The sequence below is a fragment of the Benincasa hispida genome, chromosome 4 (genome assembly GCF_027475165.1).
Source record: "Benincasa hispida cultivar pf3 chromosome 4, pf3_genome.v1.1, whole genome shotgun sequence".
Classification (NCBI taxonomy): Eukaryota; Viridiplantae; Streptophyta; class Magnoliopsida; order Cucurbitales; family Cucurbitaceae; genus Benincasa; species Benincasa hispida.
This window is the reverse complement of record NC_143481.1, coordinates 23489451-23515881: the sequence shown is the minus strand read 5'-3', so window position 1 is coordinate 23515881 and position 26431 is coordinate 23489451. Positions and strand designations below refer to the sequence as shown.

The following is a 26431-nucleotide window of genomic DNA, read 5'->3' as shown; positions in this document are numbered from 1 at the left end:
CAAAATGAATTAAGTCAAAAAATTGATCACATATAGAGTTGGACTGAGAAAAAGATAATACATGTTGTTTTGCAAGTTTGGAGTTCAAACAATTGAAAGGAACAAACTTGGAAACATTATTCAAATTTCTAATAGAAATTAAATGACAAAGTTTGTTGGAAAAAACATGACCAAGATGAAGATGCCATTGATATAGAGTGGAGTTAGTGACGGGAGCAAAAATGGAACAAGTAGGAAGCTTGAGTGATGTGAGCTCAAACAATCTTCCCACCTTGCGGCCTGCACGTTTGTCCCGTCTGTGGATCCTGAACCTAACACCTAGTGGAAGAAAAAGAAATAGTTAAGCCAAGGTCACACAATTGTCCAACTGAAGCAAGGTTAAAGGTCAGGTTTGGAACACAATAAGTATTAGAAAGTGTCAATGGAGCCAACATGAGATATGATCATGCAATTGCCATCAGCAAAATAAACGGGGGAAAATGATTTTGCAAGAGTAGGTGCAGTCATAAATAAAAGGTCAGATGTCATATGATTGCAATAAGCAGAATCAAGGAGCCACCGATTATCTAGAGAAACTACAATAGCAGAGGAATTGGATGAAATCACCTGTTTTAGTAAGTCTTGTAGATCACTCATCTGAAAAATAGGCAAGGAATGGTCAGGATTAGCAGAGGAGGCAACAACAACAACAGAAGAAAAACTAGTTTTAGGAAGATTCCTTGACTTTGAATAATGTCCTGGAGGTCAAGGTGGTCGCTAGGACAATTTTCTAGAATATGCCCACGTTTATGACAATACATGCACTCTATCTTAGGGCAATCAACAAACTTGTACCCAGAGAGCCTGTAGTTCTTACAAAAAAAGAGCTCCATGAGTGCTATGCATATGATTACTTTCGAGAAAAACCTCTGATTTCTTGAAGGAAACAACGCTAAGTCATTTTTCCTCAAACAGGATTTCCTGAATCGCAGTATCCAACGAAGGTAGAGGATTGAAATGTAGCAAAGCAGCACGTATAAATTCATATTCTGAACAAAGCACCATAAGAACTTTAATGAGACAAAGATGATTTGTACTAATCTTAGCTTGATCCAACTATGTCCAAATTGGTTGAACAGTTACAAGTATTCTTTAATTGATTGACCTGTATCCTGGTTAAGATTAACAAGAGTACTGTGCAATTGATAATAATGAGCCAATCCAACAGATTGAAAGAACATAGACAAGAAGTCTCACAAACTTTTAACATCATCAAATGTATCAAACTGAACATGAATGGCAGGAATCAATGTATTACCTAGTCAAGTAATAATTTGATGATTCTTACTATCCCAATCTTCTAACCGTTTGATAAATTTATTATCATCTTCGATGGTTGTCTTGACTGGCTTGGAAATATCTCAAATGATAATGCACCATAACTTGCGTTCAATTAGAAAAATTTTCATTTGATGAGCCCAAGTAAGATAGTTGGTCCCATTAAGAATAGTATTAATAGAACGAAACACATCTTTCTCCATGTTGGCGGACACCTAAAGCAGTTGCTCTAATTAGAAGACAGAAGCAGAAAATAGGTCAAGTCGATGACTCGGCTCGAATAGGAGAAAATAGAGCAAAAAGGTGGCTCAGCACGACTGGAGAGTATGTATAATCGGCGGCTTCGGCTTCGACTCAGCTCTCAACTCGGCAAGGTAAGACTTAGCTTGGCTCTTAGCTTAGCTCGGCTTAGCTCTACAAGGATCCGTTTGGCTCAGTGGTGTGACTCGACTCCGCTGGGAGAGTCAAATCAGTTGGAAAAACAGATCGGCTGGATAATCAGGTTACTTAGGAAAGCGCTGGCATCTAAGCAGATCAGACCTCGATTGTGAACCTCGAATGGCAGATCAAACCTCAGCTATTCTTAAAAGCAGGCGATGACGAACACTAGAGCAGATGGAGTATATTAACATGCAGCGAAGAAAATTAGAATCAATAAGTACTCTAATTATACTTAATTTGAGTTTAAAACATGCTTCAAAGTAACTATTACAGAAGAGGGTTTGCTGAACATAATACCTCTGATGAAACCTCTTCAACACCAACTGAGTTCCACGTAAATGTGCTTCAGTCTACAAGTAGACCACCACGAAGATCTTCTCTACTATTCTCTTGCAATGATTGTGTGGTGAAACACTAAATTGAGCTAGATTTGATGAAGATATGAAGAGGGTTTTGAATTCTGTAGAGTTCTTGAAAGCTTAGTCTCATTATTCATCCCAACACTTTAATTTATAAAGCTTTCATCATACAAATTCAAAGCTTGCATAAAGGCTAGCTCCTTCTTCATGGAGAAAATGGAATTAGATGAATAAAGTACTTTGCACCATAGTGGAGATTTCCAACTTTTAGAAATCTCCACTTTGAATTTTCAAATTTGTTTTTGTTTTCAAAAATGATTTCTAAACTAATTTCCAAATAAACTAATTTCTTTGTATTTATTAGTTCTATAAAAATTAATTCAATTAATTAACTTTAAATAAAACTAATTTAATTAAAGCTTTTAATTAATCTAGTTAATTTAATATCTAATATTAAATTAATAAAAGTCCAATTCCACTACAATGAATTTAATTATATACTATTAATATTTAGATCACAATTAAAACATTAATTGATTCTTCAACATCGTTTAATTTTGATAAAATTAAACATTTCAATTGTATTGAATACAATAAATAGAAACCCTAATTGAATTTGAACATTTCAAATTCTAAACCCTAATTTCAAATCTCATCAAGATTACTCAATTTACTAATCCAAATTACGAGCTAGTAGAGGGACCTTATGGACCTACAGATCATGAGCTCCAATGATTTGTAATTAATTGGTCAAACTCTTTAAACCGAATTAATCACTATTCGTTAACTACCAAGACATTCCACTATAGCTCAATAGTTACACTCTCCTCACTGTAGATATATGTTTGTCCATTTTAACCATAATCGGTAAGTCAATCCTTCATAGGTCGTTCGTATTTACAGTTGGGTCAAAGATTACCGTTTTACCCCTATAATACATCTTGCTCCTTAAGCTCCCACTGATCCTCCATTAAACAATTGATTTATACTCCAACTTATAAATCATAACCCTTTTTTTCCATGAAAGGGCGGGGCCCTGTTGTTCGAGACAAGGTATTAGCACTTAAGAGAACAACCCATTTGCTAACCCTAAATCAAGTAGGAGTAAATTCCATATTGCAAAGCTATGTCCCCAGTTATCTATCCGGTCTTATCCTCAAAATGGGAGGTTTATTAAGCAGTGTTGTTGGACTACTCTAACCTATGCAGATCAAAGGATAATCCTGAATAAACAGGAGTTCTTAGTTAGCTCAGGATTAAGATTGATTTACCCTAGGTCATTTCAGTTTGAGATAGTCAGTTTTAACAGTAAACGGTTGTTATAAAGAAAAGTGACTATTTTGAGGTCTGGTCTTATGCAAACTCATTACACAGCATGACTTCACTCACATGTCTATACATGAATGATTTTTAGATCACATCATTTGTATCGGTATACAAAATGGGTCGGATCCAATAGTGTCACCAGGATGAGGTACCCAATCTCATCCATATACTTATAGACCATTTTGGCTACATACTAAAACTTGATCCATTTTTATGTCGGCACATAAAGTTAAAGTATTCATGTTCTAGCCATGGATTCGTTCATTAGATTTTCATAAAAGGATGCAATATCAATAGTAATTTATTAAATAAAAAACTCAACAACTTTTTTTATTAACAAATAGAATATGTTAACAACATTTACGAATTTCGAGTTTCAGACATTCCCAACAATCTCCCATTTGGACTAGCACTCCCGTGAGATAAATATATAAATATATAATGTTTACAATGTTGAGAAATAAAGAGAGAAAAATACAATAAACTAGGGCATCTAGAATACCCTTTGACATTCTCCCACTTTCCCTAGATTATGATTCTCGTAATCCTAGTCCAACCAGGTGGCTCTCGAACACTTTAGTCGAGAGGACCTTCGTAAAAGGATCAGCAAGGTTGTCTTCCAAAGCTATTTATGTGACTATCACGTCTCCTCGATGTACAATCTCTTTGATGAGATGGTATTTTCTTTCGATATGTTTTCCACGTTTATGACTTTTAGGTTCCTTGAAATTAGCAACCGCGCCACTTTTGTCATAATACAGAGTAATGGGGAGGTTCATATTTGGAACCGCTTCCAAATTCGTCAAGAACTTGCGCAGCCACACTGCTTCTTTAGCTGCTTCGCGTGCAGCTACGTATTCTGCTTCCATCGTGGAGTCAGCATACAACTTTGTTTAATACTTCTCCATACTGTAGCTCCTCTGTTAAGAGTGAAAACTGATCCTAAGGTCGATTTCCTAGAATCTACATCAATTTGAAAATCAGAATCGGTGTTTCTGTAAGGATCAAATCCTTAGGTCCATACACAAGTGTATATTTCCTCGTTCTCCTGAGATATTTGAGGATGTTTTTTATAGCCGTCCAATGACTGTGTCCTGGGTTAGATTGGAACCTGCTGGCGATTCCAACTGCAAAGCATATGTCAGGACGTGTACACAACATAACATATATCAGACGCCCAACTGCCGATACATATGGAATTCTTTTCATTTCCTCAATTTCTTGAGGTGTCTTAGGACACTGTTGCTCTGATAGATGAATTCCATGTCTAAAGGGTAACATATCCTTTTTGGAATTTTGCATATTATATCTTGACAACATTTTGTCAATATAAGATGCCTGAGATAGTTCTGTTCTTTTGATTTCAAAAAATATGAATCCCAAGAACATATTGAGTATTTCCTAAATCTTTCATTTGGAACTGTGATGCTAACCATCTCTTTACATCAACAAGGTAACTTGTCTCATTCCCAATGAGCAAGATATCATCAACATAAAATACCAAGAATGCTACAGTTTTGTTGACTATTTTCTTGTATACATGATAACTGGTAGAAATACAAGTTATTACAGCTCAAATAAGTAAAACAATGAGAGAATGTGATGGTAAAATAAGCAATATTATGTCCAAAAGTGCTAAACTCAAAGGAATTGTGAACGGAAGCGCCAATCACATAAAAATAGTTAATCTACTTATTTTGTGCAGGAAAAATGCGATGGCGAAGTGAAATTGCGATCCAAAGGAACAAGGCGTCAGGGCGCTTGAAGATTGCGATCGCAAGCCATGCGATCATATGCGATCGTGAGAAGCTTTTTAAAAAGGTGGCCGCATAAAGACTATGCATCAAGGTGATAGCATAATAAATCACAATGGGACGGAAAGCTGATAACGGTTGAATCCGAATTTAGTTGACAAGCCGTTAAAGCCACACTGTAGCAAGTACACTCAACTTTTGGTGACCACTAATCGGCGCATCAGAGATGGGGAATTAATGACGCCCATCATTGCAATCATTAGCAAGAAAGGTGCTTCACCTTGAGCTCTATAAATACCAAAGGCCACCAGTGTAAAAGGGTTAACAAGTTAAGAAGTTAGAGAGAAGCAGTAGTCCGTTCACACACATACTCGTACATATACTTAGAGGACGGAGAAGAGTAAGGAGATGAAGAAGCCGAGAGATCATTCCTGGACAGATCGAGAGACTACCGGAAAGCGTTATAAAGGAGAGAGGGCCAACACTTGCGAGAGTAAGAATATACATCTGGAACAGAGTTGGAGTGAAAAAGAACAGTGTAAAAGGCCACGAAAAGCAAGACATTACTTACCGGGCTTCTTATCTCTCAATCCCATTTGCTATTTTGTATGCAGTACTTTATTTACAGAAAATGGAAATCTCATTTCAATCTATGTTCAATCTCTCCATACTTCGCATGAGTAGCTAAATTTCTGAATGGGTTGAGAAGTACTTAGCTAGCATGAATTAAGATTTACACTTTATGCGATCATCTTGTCTTATGTATGCGTCATTCACCCTTTAAAGATACTTGAGAGAGTAGTCTAAAGATAGAATCTAGACTTGAGAGAGCCAGATTAGAATCTAGGCTTGGGAGAGTCAAACTAGAATCGCATAAGTAAGAAATAGAAACTTAGACATAAATTCTATTGCTATTAACAAATCGCATGTACCCTAGAAATAGGAATGATTGTATGCGGTTACCTTGTTTTATGTGTGCATTACTCATCATCGCATAGACAAGAATAGAGGCTTAGACATAAGTCCTATCGACTTTTTCGTATACACATCGCATGCATCCTAGAAATAGGAATTATGACATTCTGCATTGAGAAATGACGTGCTGTTATTTGTGTGTAGCATGATCGCATAACTTGTGCATAATCTTAGGAAATGCTAGCTAAACCCCTTCTCAACCCCTTCATCGCATACTCATTGTAACTCTACGCTTTTATCAACTCTGTGTTAACTCAGTCGCATAGGAAAAACCTTAATCAAAACACCATCCACTTCGTTTGTTTTTACTACCACAAGAGAATCAAAGTGACTGTCGCTTATTTACTTAGTAGTCCTTGTGTTCGACCCTAGACTTACCAGGAAACCTAATAAGGCTTACACTTGGGTCTTGTTAGAAAAACTTGCATGATCACCGTATAACATACATCACCACAAACTCACACCAAAATCACATCATAATTTACACGCATCAATACACAAGGTTTGTCAATATTCTGTTCAAAGCCATAAGTGAATCTTGAAGCTTGCTTCAACCCATAAATGGATCTCTTAAGCTTACAAACCTTTTGTTCTTGACCCTGTTTAATGAACCCTTCTGGTTGAGACATAAAAATACTTTCGTTAAGATGGTCATTCAAAAAAGCTGTCTTGACATCCATTTGCCATATTTCATAGTCATAATATGCGGCAATGGATAAAAGTATTCTTATTGATTTTATCATGGAAACAGGAGAGAAGGTTTCTTCATAGTCAATCCTCTCCCTTTGGGTAAAACCTTTACCACGAGTCTGGCTTTATAGGTTTGCACCTTGCCAGTTTGGTCTCTTTTCCTATTGTAGATCCATTTACAACCTACAGGTTTAACCTTATGTGGTTGATTTACAAGATCCCAGATAGAATTGAAGTACATGGACTCCATTTTTACATCCATGGCTTTTATTCATTGTTCCCTATCAATATCTTCTATTACCTGTTTAAAGGTTAATGGATCCTCTAGACCATCATCAAGTATGATGTCTTGAGTTTCTATTAAACCATGTAGCGTTTAGGTTGATGAACAATCTCCCACTACGTCGAGGCATTCAAAACATTTGAGAAGAATGTGAAGGGGCAACAACTATTATTGATGGACCAGCTTCATCAACAACTTTTGCTAATTTATCTATAGTATCTTTGGTCATTTCTTTCAATATTAGTTTACTGTGAGGTTGATGACTTCTAATATGATCTTCTTCCAAGAATGTAGCATTTGTGGAAACAAATACTTTGTCTTCTTGGGATCATAGAACAATCCACCTTTTGTTTCTTTTAGGTATCTAATAAAGGGGCATAATTTTGAATATCGTTCCAATTTTTTAGGGTTTTGTACCAACACGTGTGTCAGACATCCCCAGACCCGAAAGTAATGTAAACTACCTTTACGTCCTTTCCACAATGCATACAGTGTTTCAGAAACACTTTTTGACGAAACCATGTTCGGAATATATACCTCAGTTTGTACTGCATACCCCCAAAAGGATTGAGGTAACTAAGCAAAACTCATCATTGATCGAACCATGTCTAACAAGGTTCGATTTCTCCTTTCTGCAACATCGTTTTGTTGTAGTGTTCCAAGTGCTGTGAGTTGAGATTGAATTCCATGATCTACCACATAGTTCTGGAATTGTAAATCCATATACTCACCACCTTGATCTAATCAAAGTGTTTTAATTCTTTTACCTAATAAGTTTTCTGTTTCGGTCTTCAATTCCTTGAACTTTTCAAGAGTTTTAGACTTGTGACTTATTAAGTAAATATAGCCATATCTAGAATAGTCATCAATAAAACTAACAAAATATTCATATCAATTCCGTGCTCTATATTCATTAGACCACAAAGGTCTGAATGTATAAGTTCAAGGGGTTCTTTGGCACGAAGACCTTTTCCAGTAAAAGATCTTTTAGCCATTTTTCCTTCAAGACATGACTCACAAGGAGGTAAAGAACTGTCTTCTAACTGATTTAGATGACCATTTTTAACTAATCTCTCAATCCTGTTAAGATTTATATGACCAAGTCTGAAATGCCAAAGATGAGCATTAGGAGAAATTTTCTGTTTTTGATTTTGAGTTGCTATCGTTTTAAACATCTCTATATTTAATGGCTTTTGCGTCAGTTGGCTTTAACACATACAATTATTTTTCAAGTCTAGCAGAACAGATATGAACACCTCTTGAAAAAACGAACACTTCATTAATTTCAAAAGATACTTTATACATATTTTTTAGTAGACATGATATGGAGATTAAGTTTCTTTTCATCTTTGGTACATAATATACATTTCTTAGTAAGACAAAAGAATCTCCAAAAAACAACTTGACATCTCCCACTACTTCTGCTGAAATGACTTCCCCTTATTCCCACCTTGAAAGTCATTTCATACTCTGAGAGTTGTTTCCAAGAACTAGTTTCCTATAGAAAAGTGCAAACGTGGTTAGCGGCTCATGAATCTAATATCCAAGTCAAGTGAAAATTTTCTATTAAACATGTTTCAATTACAAGTAAATCTGATTTACCTTGATTTTTCTTTTCTGCTTTCTTCTCAGCCAAATACTTTGGGCAGTTTTGTTTCCAGTGCCCATCTTCTCCACAATGGAAATATTTTCCTTTGGGAGCCTTTTTTTCTTTGCAGTGGGTTGTTTATTCCCTTTTCCCTTTTTCTTCATCTGTACACTTTTGTCTTTAGTTGATGAAGGGACAGACTTCTTTTTGTCAATGGCTTTTGTTCTTGACAATGAACCCTTCAGAAATTTCTTTTATCGTGAAACAACATTTGCTTGACTCTCTTTCAATTTTATCACTGACTGATAAGTCTGTAATTTGTTTAATAAAGTAGTCAAATTGTAATTTCTTTTATTCATTATGGCATTAATACGGAAGGTTAGGTAGCTCTTCGGAAGAGACTCTAATATCACACTAACTTGACTAGTTTCATCTATGGTAGCCTCGTGAGCTTCTACGATATTAAAATGAACCAACATGTCTAGAACATATTCCCTGACGTTGGTTCCGTCTTTCATTCGCAAGTTACAAACATACTTTATAGCCTCGTGTTAGACAGAAGATGATGATTGCCCGAACATATCATATAATGATGCCATAATTTCATGGTCTATAGGCATGGGTTCATGTTTCTTGTTGAGCACATCGAATATGCTCGCTAAGATATAGGCCCTTGCATTTTCATTCGCCCTTACCCACCTATCATAAGCATCCCGAACGCTTTGGTTTGTCGTCGAACTGGAAATAGAAGGACATTCCTTTGTTAACATAAACCTCAGATCATCAACTACTAATATTATGTTTAAATTTTACTTCCAATTGGAATAACCCTCTCCATTAAATTTGTCAAAAGTTAGAAGTCATATTTTTGAATTTGACATGCTGAGAAATTAAACAAATTCTAATAAAGTGCATTTAAATCCAATTTTAACAAAAACTAATAAAGTACCCATAGATCTTTATTTATTTGCAACGATACTATATTGAGTTAGAATAAGTGCTATCTGAGGTAGTTAAATATCCCTTCACTAAAGTAAGACATTCTTGACTAAACATTGTCTCCAAAATAACTCATATTCCGATAGTCATTTAGTTACCATTTTTCGGTCAAAAACTTACTAATACTTAGTAATTCTGTAAGTGTGACCCGCCATTTTCAGATCGTATAGAACGGCATGAACATGCCCCCTGAATTTGAAGACAATGTGCAAGACGAAATTATAAGACCCTATTCATTTCGAAAGCTTGGGTTGTTTTGAATCCTATGTTACAACCTTTCGAAGGGATCACCATTGTTAACGACTAGCTACTGCCGCCTAAAAACGATACCAGGCGCAACATAGAAATCTCACAATTCAAACTAATGGAGGAGACCGTATGATACATTGACATATTTCCTTCACCCACTTACTATGAATTACTTCCCTCATTCACCTTGTTATTGACCCATGCAAACACTTTCCCAATGAAGTAGTCAAGGTAAAATTGACATGAAACCAAGCATGGATCTCACGGTGTGAACTCTTGAGGACGTGAGAGCTAAAAATGATATATCATATATATTGTTGATCTCCCACTGAAGTGTTCTAAATGCTTGGGATTCTTTAACTTAGGTTTGTTACGGCTAATTTTAAACAACCTAAGTCTATGTGTTTATTATCCAAGTATAATGTTTACATTTGGATTTAAACCTATAATGTCTAGGTTAAAACTAATTTTAAAATCTCACATCGCTCATGCAAGCTCATAAAACTGGTTATCAATTCTCATTATTTGAATCATAATCCCAAGGTAGGAGGTGTTACGTAAACCGTCAACTTAAATACCACCAGCCTTAGATAGGATTGTGAACTGATTGAGTTTGTAACCAAATTTTATAAGATAACGACCTATTTTAACTATTAAAACAAGTTGTTAACCTAAGTGAGCATGCTTTTTATCTTTGTTATGGATTTTAATGTCTAACTTAATTTTATAACAACATGCAAAAGTAGACATACTAAACATCCATAACATACATCAAAGGCATTCAACATTTAACATAACCTTTATATTAAAACAATTGAAACTCTATAAATGCATACTATACATTATAACAATTTTATAACATACTTCAATGCATGTAACATGCTTCCTATGTTGGGATTTTAATTCTACATGGCATATTTTATGCACATACAAGATTTATTTAATTATAGCATACATCAAATGCATAAATAATTAAACACAAGAGTGATATGGTTTTGTTTTGGCATTTTCAAGCAAACAAAGGCCTAGCTATTACATAAATCAGCAAAAGCGACTTCAAAAACCTTCTGGATCGCTTGAACCGCCTTGAACCAGGAAAAACCTATCGAGTATCAGCAAGCAATGAATACCATCGAGCATACCACCCAGCATCGAGTATGCTAGTATGCATCGAGTATGACATCAAGCATCATTGAACATCAAATATTTCACAAAATAGAATTGAGTAGACGCCATCGACCATCGAGTAAAGCATCATGCATCGAGCAGCGAGTATTTCATGAAATACCATCGAGTAAACACAACGAATACCATCAAGTATGGCATCGTGCAACGAGTATTTCATGAAATACCATCGAGTAAACGCATCGAATACCATCAAGTATGGCATCGTGCATCGAGTATTTCATGAAATGCCATTGAGTATTCCATCGAGCATCGAATATCTAGCAGAAATTTGAATTTTCAGTTCCTATTACTCGACCTTCTTCACTTCTTTCTTCAAATACATCTTAATTGCAACTCTAATGACTCCAAACGAATTACAGACACGTAAACACACATTAAGGCCCATCAAACAAGAGTCAATTACAAGAGTTACAACATAATTGAAAAGATTCAAATGCCAAAATACTGGAAAAACATATCAGTTCAACATTTTCATACAGTTTATGGAAAACCCCCACCAAACTCAAGTTAACAAAAATTGAGTGCTTAAATTATGCTCTGATACCAATTCATGGAGCATATTAGCATGCAGTGGAGAAAATCAGAATCAATAAACACTCTAATTATACTTAATTTGAGTTTAAAACATGCTTCAAAGTAACTATTACAGAAGAGGGTTTGCTGAACACAATACCTTTGATGAAACCTCTTCAACACCAGCTGAGTTCCACGTAAATGTGCTTCAATCTACAACAGACCGCCACGAAGATCTTCTCTACTATTATCTTGCAAGGATTGTGTGGTGAAAACACTAAATTGAGCTGGATTTGATGAAGATATGAAGAGGGTTTCAAATTCTGCAGAGTTCTTGAAGAAGTTCTTGAAAGCTTAATCTCATTATTCAGCCCAGCACTTTAATTTATAAAGCTTTCATCATGCAAATTCAAAGCTTGCATAAAGGCTAGCTCCTTCTTCATGGAGAAAATGGAATTGGATGAATAAGGTGTTTTGCACCATAGTGGAGATTTCCAATGTTTTTGTTTTCAAAAGATGATTTATAAAATTAATTTCCAAATAAACCAATTTATTTGTATTTATTAGTTTTATAAAATTAATTCAATTAATTAATTTAAAATAAAACTAATTTAATTAAACCTTTTAATTAATTTTGTTAATTTAATATCTAATATTAAATTACTAAAAGACCAATTCCACTACAAGGAATTTAATTTTATACAATTAATATTTAAATCAGAATTTAAACATTAATTGATTCTTCAACTTCATTTAATTTCGATAAAATTAAACATTTCAATTGTATCAAATATAATAAATAGAAACCCTAATTGAATTTAAACATTTCAAATTCTAAACCCTAATTTCAAATCTCATCAAGATCACTCAATTCACTAATCCAAATTACGAGCTAGTAAAATGACCTTATGGATCTACTGTTCGTTTCCTATCGTGAGATGCTTTAGGAGTGTATAAAGTAAAACAGATTGGAAGAATAAAGTCTAAGTGTTGCGTTCTACCTTGATGCATTTAAATGAATGCAACACGTCGGGGCATTAGTATTATGCACAGAAGGCACACAACTCCTTATAATAACGTTCAAGTTTTCCTAGATTAAACCCAAGTATAAATCTAATCTAGGTTCCTGGCAAGTCCAGGGTCAATCACAGGGATTCAGTTTCACTAACACAGATTATGCGTTGTACTTGCAGTAGGAGGTTTTTCCTAAATAAATGTGAAAGATGTATTATTTACACTAACATGCTATGTCTGTGCAAGACAATACAAAAGAGTTGAGTGGAAAATGAAGGATCATGTGAAAATGGAATTTAAGTAGGTGGACGCGCCGGTTAAAGATAATTGCACACAACTGATGTATTGTGGATGAAATGGGATGGGTTACTTATCTTTCTGTTCATGCGTTAGACATCATTCAACACTTCTCAATGCGAATAGCATACAAGCCTATCTCTAGGGTGCATGCGTCTAACCTAGAATGCAAGAAACACCAGTAAGTCTATCTCTAGTTGTACTAGGCATTCTACTTAATGCGGCTTAGCTATTCTTTCGAACAACTAAGTAAAGAAGCTTTCACCAAGTTGTCAAGTTAGTTTAGACGTTGGAACAGAATTATGCATGAAGTACTAATTCTTTCAACATAAACCGAAGATAAACAATAGCAAAAGTGATGATCAAATATATGAATTTTATAAAGGATCAATGAGTCTTTACAAAGAACTATATTCAATCAAAATGAAATGAAAATGATATTAAGAGAGAGACTGAGTCAAGCCAAAGAATACAATCTCTTGTAGTCTTTGGCTCAATCTTGTTGTGTACAATCACTTTAAAGAGCCGAGGACAGAGTATCTTTCTCAAGAATAACTTTCTCCACTCCCTGGCCGGCGGTGGTGGTGGTCCTTAGCTCCTTCGATCGTCTTAGACCTCGACACAACTTGTACAAACTAAAACTAAGTCTACAAATTTACAGAGAGTATAGAGCTTCTAATTGTCTGAACTCTTAATTCTGAAGGGTCTTCAAGTATTTATAGGTGTTGGTCTCGTCCACTTAGAGGATGGACTGCATTTAAGTCCATGCCCTTGTTAGCATTAAACTCCATGTCCTGGTTGGTCGCCTGACCTCTGGAAGCTTTTTAGACGTCGCCTACTGCTAGAAGCTTTTCAGACGCCACCTATTGCAGGTGCCCATGCTTGCAAGTGGTGATGTGACACAATCAGCTCGAAGCAATGAATCTTTTATGCGTTGAATTCCCTTCGACGCATGGCTCATGTGTTAGCGCGTTTCCTGCGGCATTTTTCTAATGCGTTATTGTCAGTTCTTGCTTTGAAATCCTGCAAAATAGTGCGTTCGCGCTGCGATTTTTAGTGATAAACTTCTTTTACATGAAATTGCTATTGTTTAAGTAAATCCATGCGTTTCTATTAAAAATAAGGAGAGTTTATCATTAAAAGCCCTAATTATTCTAACTTAAGAGCAAAGATAATTTGTATTTTTACAAGTTATCATCTACATATCATGAGCTCCAACGATCTGTAATTAATTGGTTAAACTTTTTTAACTAAATTAATCACTATTCGTTAACTATCAAAACATTCCACTATAGCTCGATTGTTGCACTTTCCTCACTATAGATATATTTCTGTTCATTTTAACCATAATCGGTAAGTCAATTCTTCACAGGTTGTTCATATTTACAACTGGGTCAAAGATTACCGTTTTACCCCTGTAAATACATCTTGCTCTTTGAGCTCTCACTAATCCTTCATTGAACAATTGATTTATAGTCCAACTTATAAATCATAACCCTCTCTTCCATGAAAGGGCGGGGCCCTGTTGTTCAAAACAAGGCATTAGCGCTTAAGAAAACAACTCATTTACTAACCCTAAATTGGGTAGGAGTGAATTCCATATTGCAAAGCTATATCCCAAGCTATCTATCCGGTCTTATCCCCAAAATGGGAAGTTTATTGAGCAATGATGTTGGACTACTCTCACCAATGCAAATCAAAGGATAATCCCGAATAAACAAGAGTTCATAGTTAGTTCAGGATTAAGATCGAGTTACCCTAGTTCATTTGAGTTTAAGATAGTCAGTTTTAATAGTAAACAGTTGTTATAAAGAAAAGTGACTATTTCGAGGTTTGGTCTTATGTAAACTTATTGCACAGGATGCCCCCACTCACATATCTCTACATGAATGATTTTTGGATCACATCATTTGTATCAGTATACAAAATAGACCGCATCCAATAATGTCACCAGGATGAGGTATCCAATCTCATCCGTATACTTATAGACCATTTTGGCTACATACTAAAACGTGATCCATTTTTATGTCGCCACATAAAGTTAAAGTATTCATGTTATAGCCATGGATTCGTTTATTGGATTTTCATAAAAGGATACAATATCAATAGTAATTTATAGTGAGTAGAGAAAAAGAAACAACTCTGTTTATTGTCAGAGGAAGAATATAGTGAGTAGGGAAGAAGAAGAGAGGGGAGAAAGAGTTTTGAGAGGAAAACAGATTGGTAGCTAACATAGAGATTAACAAAATAAAATATTGAATTTTTTATAAGAATTATAAAACATTATTTTGAAAAATCAAGTCAAATAAAATTTTAGCCACATCTTTTTAGTTCAATCTATCAAATTGTTCGAGCTTTATTTATGTTACTTTGTTTTTAGTCTAGCAGTCATGGGGTGTTAAAATAAATAAGAGTTATTTTATTTTATATTTACTCATATCCAATAAACAAAGCTCTATGGTTATTGTATGTAAACTTAAGCATGTATATGAGATATACAAGCGGATCATGCCTTAAATGATAACCTAAAAAGGTCTGTAGTATAAGGATTAAAGGGGGGATATCTTATCCTGGTAACAGTACGGATATGGCCCGCTTTGTAGAGGTTTACAAGGGTTGTGAGCTACTACAGATGGTTGATCCTGATCCTTCATGTGAAGACATGCGAGCGGAAGTGTCCTAATACAAAGAGTTTGTATAAGACTGGACCACGAGATGACTAGTCTTTTTATATAACTCTATTGATACTTGAGACTTACATCTCACCTAAATGACCATAGGTGACATGACCTTAATTCTAAGTGTTTTGGGAACTCCTTCCTTTGAGGGTGGTTCTTTGATTAGTACAGGTGAGAATGGCCAGATTGCCAACTTAACAAGCCTATCTTTTTGGAGATTTATCTGATTAGGGAGCTGGGAACTCAGTTACACAAGATGGAATTCACTCCTTCCTCGAAGCAAAGGTAAGTAGATAGATTGCTCCCTTAAGGGCTGATTCCGAGTCTTAAACATAGTGGTCATAGCTTCTCTTTGGAAGAGATGACTCAATCATAGTAGGATTATGACTTATGTTCATTAGAGGGATCAGTGGAATTTAAGGAGTTAGATGTAACTACAGGGACAAAACGATAAATTGGCCCAGTTGTACTTGTGAGCGATCTGTGAAGGGTTATCGCACTGTTGACTAGTTGATATGGACATAAAATATATCTGAAGTGGGGGAGAGTGCAACTTTTGGTCTTTAGTGGAGTGCCCGACAGTTAACAAATGGTGGATCTTGTGACTAAAGAGTTTAGTCAGTTATTCACATACCGTTAGAGCTTCAAGCTATAGGTCCATAAGGTCCATTTGGTATCTCAATAGATTCAAATTAAGAATCAGTTCTTGGGGTTAATTTGAAATGTTCAAATTGACAAGAGGAAAATCAATTATATATGATATAATTGGTGTGATGTATGAGATACATCAAATGGAGGATTAATGTAAATATGATTTATATTAAGTACCATAAAATAGAAAAAGAACTATGGTTTATATGTTTCATGAGATGAAATATTAAAACTATAGGTTATAAATATAATATGGTAAGTTGGTTATCATATTTATTTATAATAATATTAATTATTTGATAATTATCTCTTTTTCTCTAATAAATAATTGAGTGGGAGGTTATTGGTGGTTTTATGGTAACCGTGAGATAAAAGGAAAAATGTTTTCCTATTTTTAGTAGAGTTGCTACTTTCGAAAAGAAACTCACAGAAATGCTATCAAGTGAAAGTGTTTTATTAAGCGATAGCTAGTAGAGAGACTAAACGATCGTGGACTTACACTATACGATAGTTCATCAACTGGTCATAGCTAAACAATCGCATGGCATTGTCTATATAATAGGTTGCCATCTTCTACACGATTGAGCACATCGTCTATGCGATAGACTGTGTCATCTCCCACTTGCTCAATCGTCTACACGATTGTTATTCCTTCAGTCTCTTTCTCTAACTAAGTCTATACAGAGCCCACAACTCCTAGATTCTCACATTGAGAATACCAAGGTAACCATTGTGGTGGTGTCCTCACTCAACTCGATTGAGTTCGAGGTTTTGGAGATCGTTCGTTGGGTTCGTGTTTGTTGTTGATGGTGCTGTTGTTCCAGTCATTGTGTTCGAGGGCTGAGGCACTATTCTTGGACGCTGATAGACTGATCGAGGGAGTTTGAAGAATGAATCTTCAAAGGTATGTATATTTTATCCCTTGATAATCTTGTCAACATGCTGTAATTTCTAGTCATTGCATGACCTGTTAGTTTCCATTTTGTGACTGTAATTTTATGTGCAATTTCGAATGGAATTTGGAACGATCCTTCCGCTGCTCATGGAAATCCTCATATCTTCCTTCACAAATAACCCAACAACTCGAACAATCTGGACTATCCAACCTAAAATGTAAGAATTGGGTTGGCTTAGTTTTGTTCTTGGGTTGGGCTGGGTTTAACTTTTTTTAATTTTGTTAGGTTGGGTTGGGTTAGGTTGGTTCGTGGGTTGGCTAAAAAAAATTGGGTTGACCCAACCCAACCCAAATTTCATAATAAAATATATTATATATTTTTTCTCTTTGTTAAAAGTTTGATTACTTTGTATAGATAATTTGTGAATTTTTAATATTTTTTTAAAATCGTTATGATATCTGTCTTTGTTTAAAGTTTGCAATAAATGTCATAGATATTTGGTATTTAGCATTTGAATTTTATGAGATTTTAGTTACTAGTCACGTGTTGTATATAAATTTACATATTTTTAATTAAAAAGAAAAAATAAATTATAACCCGACAACCCAACCCAATCTGAATTTTAAGGGTAGGGTTGGAGACTTTATTTGAGTTTTTTGGATTGTCAACCCAACCAACCTGAATTTTCGGGTTGGTCCCAAAAACACCTTTAACCCAACGCAACCCAACTCATGTACACCCCTAGCAGTCATGAGTGATTATTGAATCATTGACCTTTAAAATGATAACGAGTGTCTTATTCATTAGCAGCTCATTCATTTAGTAGCTCAGATTCTTTTTACCTTTACCCAACTCAAACTCTAGTTTTCAATATAGTCATTACCCTTTTCATCACATTTTAAAAAATGATGTCATCTATCAAAGAGGTAGTTATAAATATAGCCATCAAATCCAAAGTAGTAAACATGGCACAATCAGAGCCTATCATTGACCATATTGCTAATGGGAGTTATTAGCGATAGACCATATAGTAAATAGGAGTTGATAGAGTTTGTTATATTTACAGTTTTTTTTTAAATGTTGTTATACACTTAATTATTAATCTTAAAAATGTTACCTAGTTGCAAATATAGCAATCAGACCTAAAATATTTGCAAATACAACAAAATTTAGATTTAACTTTCGAAGTGATAAGCCATATAGCTAACAATATGGTCTATTATTGGTAGGATTCTATCAGTGATAGTTAGATTCTACTTTATTTGCAATTTTTTAAAAATATTGTTATACATTTAATTATTTGCACTAGAAGTGTCGGATGCAATTACCCTATATGAAAACTATCAACCTCTGATCAACCCATTGAGAGAGATGAATTAAATCATAGGAATTATAATATTCAAACTTTTAAAATAAATTTATATAGAGTTAGATCTCCCTTTTTTTTTCTTTTTTCTTTTTCTTTTTTGGGAATTATAATGGGTGAAAAACTGACATAAAAAATTTTAAAATACTCTATCCATCAGTGTAGGGTTTGATATGCGTTAACTTCACTAAGAATAAAACCAGGGTCCAATTCTACAAGAAAAGCATTTATTCTAATATTGAAGAAAAATAAACAAAATAAAAAGCATATGAATGCATTTTATTATTAACAGCCGTAATGAATAAAAATAATAATAGTATGAAACGTGAGTTACAAAATATTAACAGCTGATCCTTTCAAAAAGAATCAGCTCTCTAAACATTTTCTAAGTACATTCTCTCCCATGTTAAAGCTCTTATTTACTCACCTCTGAACTCGGTATACATTTTCATAATCAAATATTTACCCTTTTTACCTTTCCCTTCTACAACTACCATTACTCGTTACATTGCTACACTGTCTGCTAGGGTCAGAGTGCAACCAAACACCATCTTTACCCTCCATCAAGCGCACAGTTTTCTCCCTACCGTTAGATTCTCGCCTACTAGAGAGATTACTGATCCCATTGGTATAATTGGGATGAGGTTGCTCAGTTTTAGCACCAACCGATGCACATTCGCTTGAATCAGCTGGATGCAAAAGTGGGGAGGATGAAGATGATGATGGTAAAGAAGCGTCTATGTCAGAAGGAATTTGCAAACCGTTCCAACCACATCCAGAATCGCTGCTGTAAAAATACTCTGGTAAGTCATCAGTGCTCGTAGAGTCACTGCTGCTGTTGGTACTGCATGAACTTTCATCAGAGTTGCTACCGAGAAGAGAAGAACTGTCGCTCGTTAAGTCCTCTTCCAAAAGCTTCTGGAGCTGGTGGAACTTTCGATAAAACGAACTGATATTTGAAGGATCGTTTGATGAATTGTTGTTGATATGAAGGTTCTGGGAATCAGGATATGTGGAGTTGGGACTTGATTTAGATGAGTTACTCATCCCATTTATCCAAGATGGAATGCGTCCATCTTTGGACTCGGTCATAATTTTGCTTCTTACCAACCTTGGAGTCCTAGGTGAGCATCTGCAAGGTTAACTGTCGTCAAATAATGAAAGAATCGAAACAACAATTCCTCGAGATCAAATCATTTTAGCCCCAAAGTTTACCTTGCATAAAAGAGCATGTATGCCCCTCTTGTTAGTACATTTTCAACATCCATAGCTGTTACCTACCCAACCATAGAAAAACGGAAGTCACGTCTCTGAGAATAGCATCCATGTAAAATGTAATTCGAATAAGCAATTCGAAGATAACACTTTGCTTAAAAGTTGCTAGTGGATCAACTACTCATTACTGAAACAGAGAGTCAAACGAACAATATTAGTCATTGGGACGGAAAAAAACATAAAATATTTATTATTGGTGAAGGCAGGCAGATTATTCCCTTATGTTATGCTCCCGTTAAAGCATAAGCTCCATAACTTTGCTTTTTGTTTCACCCAAAATATCTCTTACTAATCAATATGTTCTCACTTGCTTATACACTCATGATCTTCTCCTTATCTAGTCAATGTAGAAACTTTAAACGGACTCCCAACAATCCTTTCCTCAAACAAAATATCGCTGAATATTTCTTCAAATAGTCATCTCCCTGTCCAGCTGGTATCTATTTCTAACTCTTCTCATGTTCTACAACGCCTGAAGATTCTACTGACACTGCTAAGTTGGGGACATGGCTCTGATACTATTTGTTAGTGACAACTACCTTCCACATATCTTTACCATGTTATGATATTTGTCTACTTTGGGAATAAACTCTCGTGATTTTGTTTTTTGTTTCACCTAAAAGACTTCTACAAATGGAGATATTATTCCTTACTTACGTATTCATGATCTTCCTTCTTATCTAGCTAATATTGAGCACAGTATTAAAGAGTGAAGAAAGGTTAACAGATTAACGAAGAAAACTACCTAGGATGGCCTACACACTTAACAAATTCAAGCATAATGGAATTTGATCGCATACCGTGCTGTCATCAATCTTGAACCACTTGTTTTGATTATTCCTGATATAGCACACGTAGTGACCGGAAAATGCGGCATTCATAACATCTAAATGAACAATCACTCCGTAGAGCTTGTATACGGGTGACTTATCACTTCTGCTACTCATATAGGGTGCCAGATCTAGGATTTCCGAAAAAATAACCGGCTTATTGAGCTTCCCAAATTTGCCTGACTAAATTGGATAAATAAACATAAAGAAGTGAGAGAAAGAAAAGCACAAAATATATATAAAGATGCAAATAACAACAATCAATGAGTTGAAGAAAAACCTGGAATCGTTTTAATGCTATGGTCAGGATGTTGGGAGCCTCCAATATTGACAACCTTTTTCTGGCTTTCACGTAAGAATTGCATCTGAATGAGATTGAATAAAAAATAAATCTACTTAAAAAAAAGACAATAGGACGATATGTGAATAGAGAAATTGAGTCGGAGCGACCGCCAATAGATGCTCCCACTATACAAATAATAGTAGTAGTAATAATAATAACAAATCTATTAACCTGGTACAATGGTATCTATTTTCCCCGTCTAAAATCTCAGGGCTAGTATATTGTTGAAGAGCCTCTTCGATTGTTTCAATATCCCCACTTATCTCAACAGTAAGATCTAAAATCCTTTCAATTCGTTCAGACTTGTTCTCACACCTTGTGCATTTGATCTGCAAGTGAAGTATCAACAATCAACATTGAAAGCATTAGTATTCGCATAAGAAGATCAACTCCTCACTGGCTTTTTAGATAGAAAGGAACGGCTCTAAAGAGTGTTGTAGCAACATAGGTTATAGAACAAAATTTCAATAACTGATATTCTGAATATCCTTAGCTGGCAAAAATAAACCTTGTACCACCTTTGATAGAAGGTAGCCTCCAAATGTAAGGCCTATTAGAGTTGTTTCCTCTTCCACAGGGCCTGATCGACTTGCTTGAGCTTCCATAGAGCAGATAGATTGCATTGTTTCAATGGCACACCTGTCAAACTAACTCATTAATCCCCCAGTTCACAGTTCTTTGAAAAGTAACAATAAACGTTGATAAAATAAAGATGGGAGACTAGCAATAATTTTTTTCAAAATAAAACCTCAAAAACTCGTGTGCGTCCTCCTCTTTCCCATTAACAAGTTGACTTCCAATTTTTCTAAGTTGAGAAATTATTCTGAGAGGAGATAGTGGAGATTTTCCTTCTTTTGCCTCGAGTATTAGACTTTCAAACTCACAGGTAAAACACCATCTCTCCTTTGCACCTAATATGCAAAAACAAAAACAAAAGGTTTTAAGCCACATAAATTTAAAGTTATTATTATAAAATAGAACATAATACAAAGTGATAAAAAGTGCATTCTGTATACATGCTTTAGAATGCAATCCCTGAAGAAAATAGGCTGTCAAAGGAGGAGTGAATGTCAAACACTGGAGTACAGCATTTGCATAACAGCTGCATAGAGTAAAAATAAGAGTTACGAGTATTAAAAGCATGAGATAACTGCACCACAAAAGAATAAAAAAATAACGGCAAACACATGAAGATTTAAAAAATAAATAAAAATTTTAAAATTTTAAAAAAAAAATCTATAAATCCAAATCAAAATTGCACATACATTTTGAACATTCATCTTTAAACAGCAGGAGCTAAACTAGACAGCTGAAACCTCTGTAATGAACCTAGAAGACATAGAATACACCTCACATTTGCGACCCTACTTTTATAATTACAAAAAGACAAATGAGCATAGTAACTATAACAACCTGTTCCCGCAGTTGACAAGGCCAGATGGTTGGAGCTCCACTTTATTCCAGTTATATAAATTGACAAAAAGCTCATATGGAAAGTCTCCCTGTATAAAGCCAACTATTATTTAAGTTGCCAACCAAACCAAATTCCATTCAGACAAAAATAAACAAGTAAACAACCTTGTTATTGTATTTTCCAGCGTTTCGACTGCCATTAGCTACATAACCGCGATGCGATTTAGATCTTCTAAGTTCATTGGGAGCAAAAGGTTTAAAGTCATAAACCGACTTGGACGAAAAGTTGGCATCCAGAGAGGAAACTCCAGTACCAACTTGTGTGGCACCAATTTTTCTAGAATCAGTTGGAGGAACTGGTTCCCTTCCATTACTTGAAAGCAAATGAACACTCGAACCATCCACTAAAGACCCATTGCCACTACGCTTTGAAATACTTGAAGTGTTATCAGGCTCGATGAAAACAGGGCCTGACCTTTCAGACTTCATGGGTATTGATATACTAGTATTTGAATCATGAATACTCCTTGATTCAGATTTAGAAGCAACAGGAAACAGATTGATAGAAGAGGAAGAAGATAACGTGGAATTAACTACAGAGTGATCTGACAATCCCTTAGCGGTGTTAACTTTCTCTTGAGACCCTTTGCAACTTGATGGGGAATTTCTAACCTTTATAGATTCAGTATTGACATCTGATAGCAAAGTAGATTCGATAATTCTGTTTATCCCCAAAGTGGTAGGAAGATTACCATCTGCTACATTTTCATTTACTTCAGCAACTTGTGCATTGGACTGAGAAGTACCTCCAGCTAAGCTGAATGAAAAGTGTAGGAACGAATGACTTCCTGAAAAGTTTCTGTTGTTGGCACCATCAGTACTAGATGGGACAGAATCTTCATGAACATCACCTTTCGGCCCAACAGAATTTCCATTATTTTCTTGAAAACTGGAAGAAGCAGCTTCACCACTCCCACCTATACCTCGAACTTTAGCAGCCTTTGAAGGGATATCATAATCTGGACCAATCCCAATGAATACAGGTTGACTTTCTGTTTTCAGTTTAGACAATTTATCAACAGAGTTTACCAAGGGAGCATAGTTGGGAGACAATGGCTTGTTTGGATCAACAATCAATACTCTAGATGTATTATCCTTGTCAAATGAATTTTGAGCAGACAAATATCCATCTGATCTTGGGGAGCCAGGCTCGCTATTGTTCTCACTCACAGATGCATCATCAGATGATTCAGTGTTTAATGTGGAAGTGTGGAACTCATATAAAGTGGTATCAGGCAATTTTGAAGTTGAATTTTCCACCTCATCTGCATGCAACTTCACACTAATATCCTTTTCACTTGGAACACCATTAGAGTAACCAGAGTCTGGTGATGTATGTTTATCAAACAAGATCTTATCTGGTTCTATACATTGCCCATTGTCAGTATCAATTTTTTTGTCATAACTTCCAGAGTGGTGTTGGTTTCCTAACTTGTCCTTTGGATCATTTTCCTTCTCCAAAGATGAATCAGACGTTTTGGGTGGGTGGCATTCGTCTTTATGACCTTGTCGCCAGTGAATAATTTGACATTTACCAGAACTGAAGGTCAAAACGGCAACATAAAAGAAATCATTGAAGGAAGTGTCAGCTTGAATAGACTTATCTTGTATCAAACATGTTAGTGCTATTATCTAGCAAAATACTAGCCCATAACCTTTTTCAAACAAAACACACAAACAAATATTCAGTAAGCATGCTTGAGACTATTGGATTGTGTGTACAAACTTTACAAGCTTGCAATGTTAATGAGGAATAAGAATTCTCCAGATTAGAGATACTATGTCCAAAAAAAGCACATGCATACACCATCAGAAAGCTCTGATTTTGATCATATTACTCTAACACGACTAAGCATGACGTTTATGCTTAATAATATGAAAGTCATTGGAAATATCAATTTTCCAATCTGTCCTAGAGAAGTAAGAAGAATTCTTCATTCAGAAGTGGCTCGAGAAACCCATCAACAAACATACATCCGGGGAAGGTTCGAGCATTGTCAAAAAGTACAAAGGGGTTTTCTCAACTCTCAATAAATGTTCAAGTTAAGTATCTTCTGTCAACTTTGTATCACGTCCCAATAAAGACTGAAGTACAAACCCTTGGGTCCAGTCAAGTTTAATACGGAATTTGGGTTTGCTCGCACGCACGTCCTCCAACCCATGAGCTGATGGGATTTCCCACAGCGGATAAGTAGTTGGGCTTTTAAACTTCTTCCGATTCTGCTGGAGGTTGGCAACTTTCAACTATCATTTTAAAATAGCCGATAAATTAGTTGTTGTCTTGAAGAACGATAAATCATCTCATCCTCTTTGGTAATTGTTAAACAGATTACAGTTCAGTTATGCCATAAGTATGCGCAACCGACTCCAATCTCTTTATCCCAAAAGTGAGAGAATTTGAAAGTGTTAAGCAGTTAAGACAGTCTTTACTTGGAGGAAGGGAATGGAATAACTGAGTTAGAGTCAGAAATTATCCAGTGTAATAATGCAACATGTAAACATAATGATCAAGAGCACAATTTCCCCCATTCCACTATAATAGCTCGTCCCCAAAATTCCCACAAAATCCCAAACTCAAGAAAGGGGAAAAGATCAAAAAAGTTAAAAGACCCCCGCCCCCCAAACAATGAAAACAACAGTGGTAGACAACCACAGAACATTCGACACCATTAACACAAGCCGAAACATCAAACCAGCAATTTTAAAAGAAAATAAACAAGTGCCAGAAAAAATCTAAGATTGGAATACCAGTATCGAACAGCTTTACACCGAGCGCAACGTGTGGTGGTGGGACTGAAACAAAGAGCACAGAGATGATTCAAAGAAATCGGCGCAGGAATGTACCCAAACGAAGCCTGAAGTTCAACCCTAGCAGCTTCCTCCGAGGCAAAAACCAAGAGCCGGTTGATCTCTTCCTTTCTGGCCATACCAAGCTGCCATTTGTGACGTAGAACAAGACCAATGACAGGAAAAACCAAGCAAACTGCAAGGACCAGGCTCTGAAACCCTAGATCCCCAGCGACAAGCATTTATCCTGAAGAACCAAAATGCACCCACCAGAAACGCCAGAAACCTAAGCTTCTAACCTTGTTACCACACATAGATTCCTCGATTAGCTTGCAGATTAAGATTATAGTGAAAATGGTGGCGCGGGGTGATTTGGTCATACAAACAGCACGGAAAAACTTGAAGAAACAAGAAATTGACAAAAAAAAATGGCGGAAAAGAGAGGGAAAGAGGAAGAAGAGAAGAATGTCGCGTAGTTGGGGCAAGAAATTAAAGGTGGAGTGAGGTTGCGAAGAAGCTCGAGCTCGTGGATTGGACAGAAAAACAATACTTGTTGCTGCAGAGTTCAGATCAATGGAGCTTTTTTTTCTTTCTTTCTTTGGCTCGTTTTCTTGGGGAAAGAGAAAGGTCAGAAACTAGAGCGAGGGAGGAAGATGAAAACCAATGGCAATGGATGAAAGAAAATTAGGATTTTTAAATAAATTTATTATTTTTGGGAATAATGGAATTTAATAGTATTCGAGTTTGGAAATTGGGAAAAAGTATAACTAAAAGGATGGGAAAACATATTGAGTCTAGTTTCTGTTGATTCATATATTTTAAAATCTTTAAATTAACTAATTACATTAACACTAAAGAAAAAATGAGTGTTGAGTAAAAAATAAGGTGAAAATTATGAATTTTAGAATCTAAAAGATCAAATTGAAACAAAATTTAAATTGGTAAAATTGCAAGATTTTAAAATTTAGGGACCAAACTAAAATCAATCTTAAAGGTGAGGCCTACAAGTATAATATTCTGAAATCTATACCAAATAAAAATTAAACTCAATGCTTAAGAAAAAAAATTAAAATACCATTTTAGTTCTCATACTTTGAAGTTTGTTCAATTTCAATTCATATACTTTCAATTGTCTAATT

The 26431-nt window shown here is 35.4% G+C and overlaps 1 protein-coding gene across 1 annotated transcript; it reads right to left on the bottom strand.

Annotated features, from left to right (window-relative positions):
* Positions 1 to 18835: 18835 nt before the first annotated feature.
* Positions 18836 to 26069, bottom strand: LOC120075402 (ubiquitin carboxyl-terminal hydrolase 16-like). Its single transcript, XM_039028773.2, has 11 exons — positions 25254 to 26069; positions 22611 to 24045; positions 22446 to 22534; positions 22049 to 22134; positions 21781 to 21943; positions 21551 to 21671; positions 21204 to 21361; positions 20970 to 21054; positions 20660 to 20872; positions 19800 to 19861; positions 18836 to 19716 (listed from the first exon to the last, which is right to left on the bottom strand). The coding sequence occupies exons 1-11, from the start codon at positions 25532 to 25534 to the stop codon at positions 19056 to 19058; spliced, it is 3354 nt and encodes a 1117-aa protein (XP_038884701.1). The 5' UTR covers positions 25535 to 26069; the 3' UTR covers positions 18836 to 19055.
* Between the last annotated feature and the right edge of the window lie 362 nt (positions 26070 to 26431).

Bases quoted from the DNA above. Each gene is read 5' to 3' on its own strand.
- LOC120075402 (XM_039028773.2), bottom strand. From the start codon at position 25,534: ATGCTTGTCGCTGGGGATCTAGGGTTTCAGAGCCTGGTCCTTGCAGTT. The intron at 22,535-22,610 runs GTTGTTTACTTG...GGCTTTATACAG, and splicing joins CTGGAAAATACAATAACAAG to GGAGACTTTCCATATGAGCT. The intron at 21,944-22,048 runs GTATACAGAATG...TTTGCATATTAG, and splicing joins GGGATTGCATTCTAAAGCAT to GTGCAAAGGAGAGATGGTGT.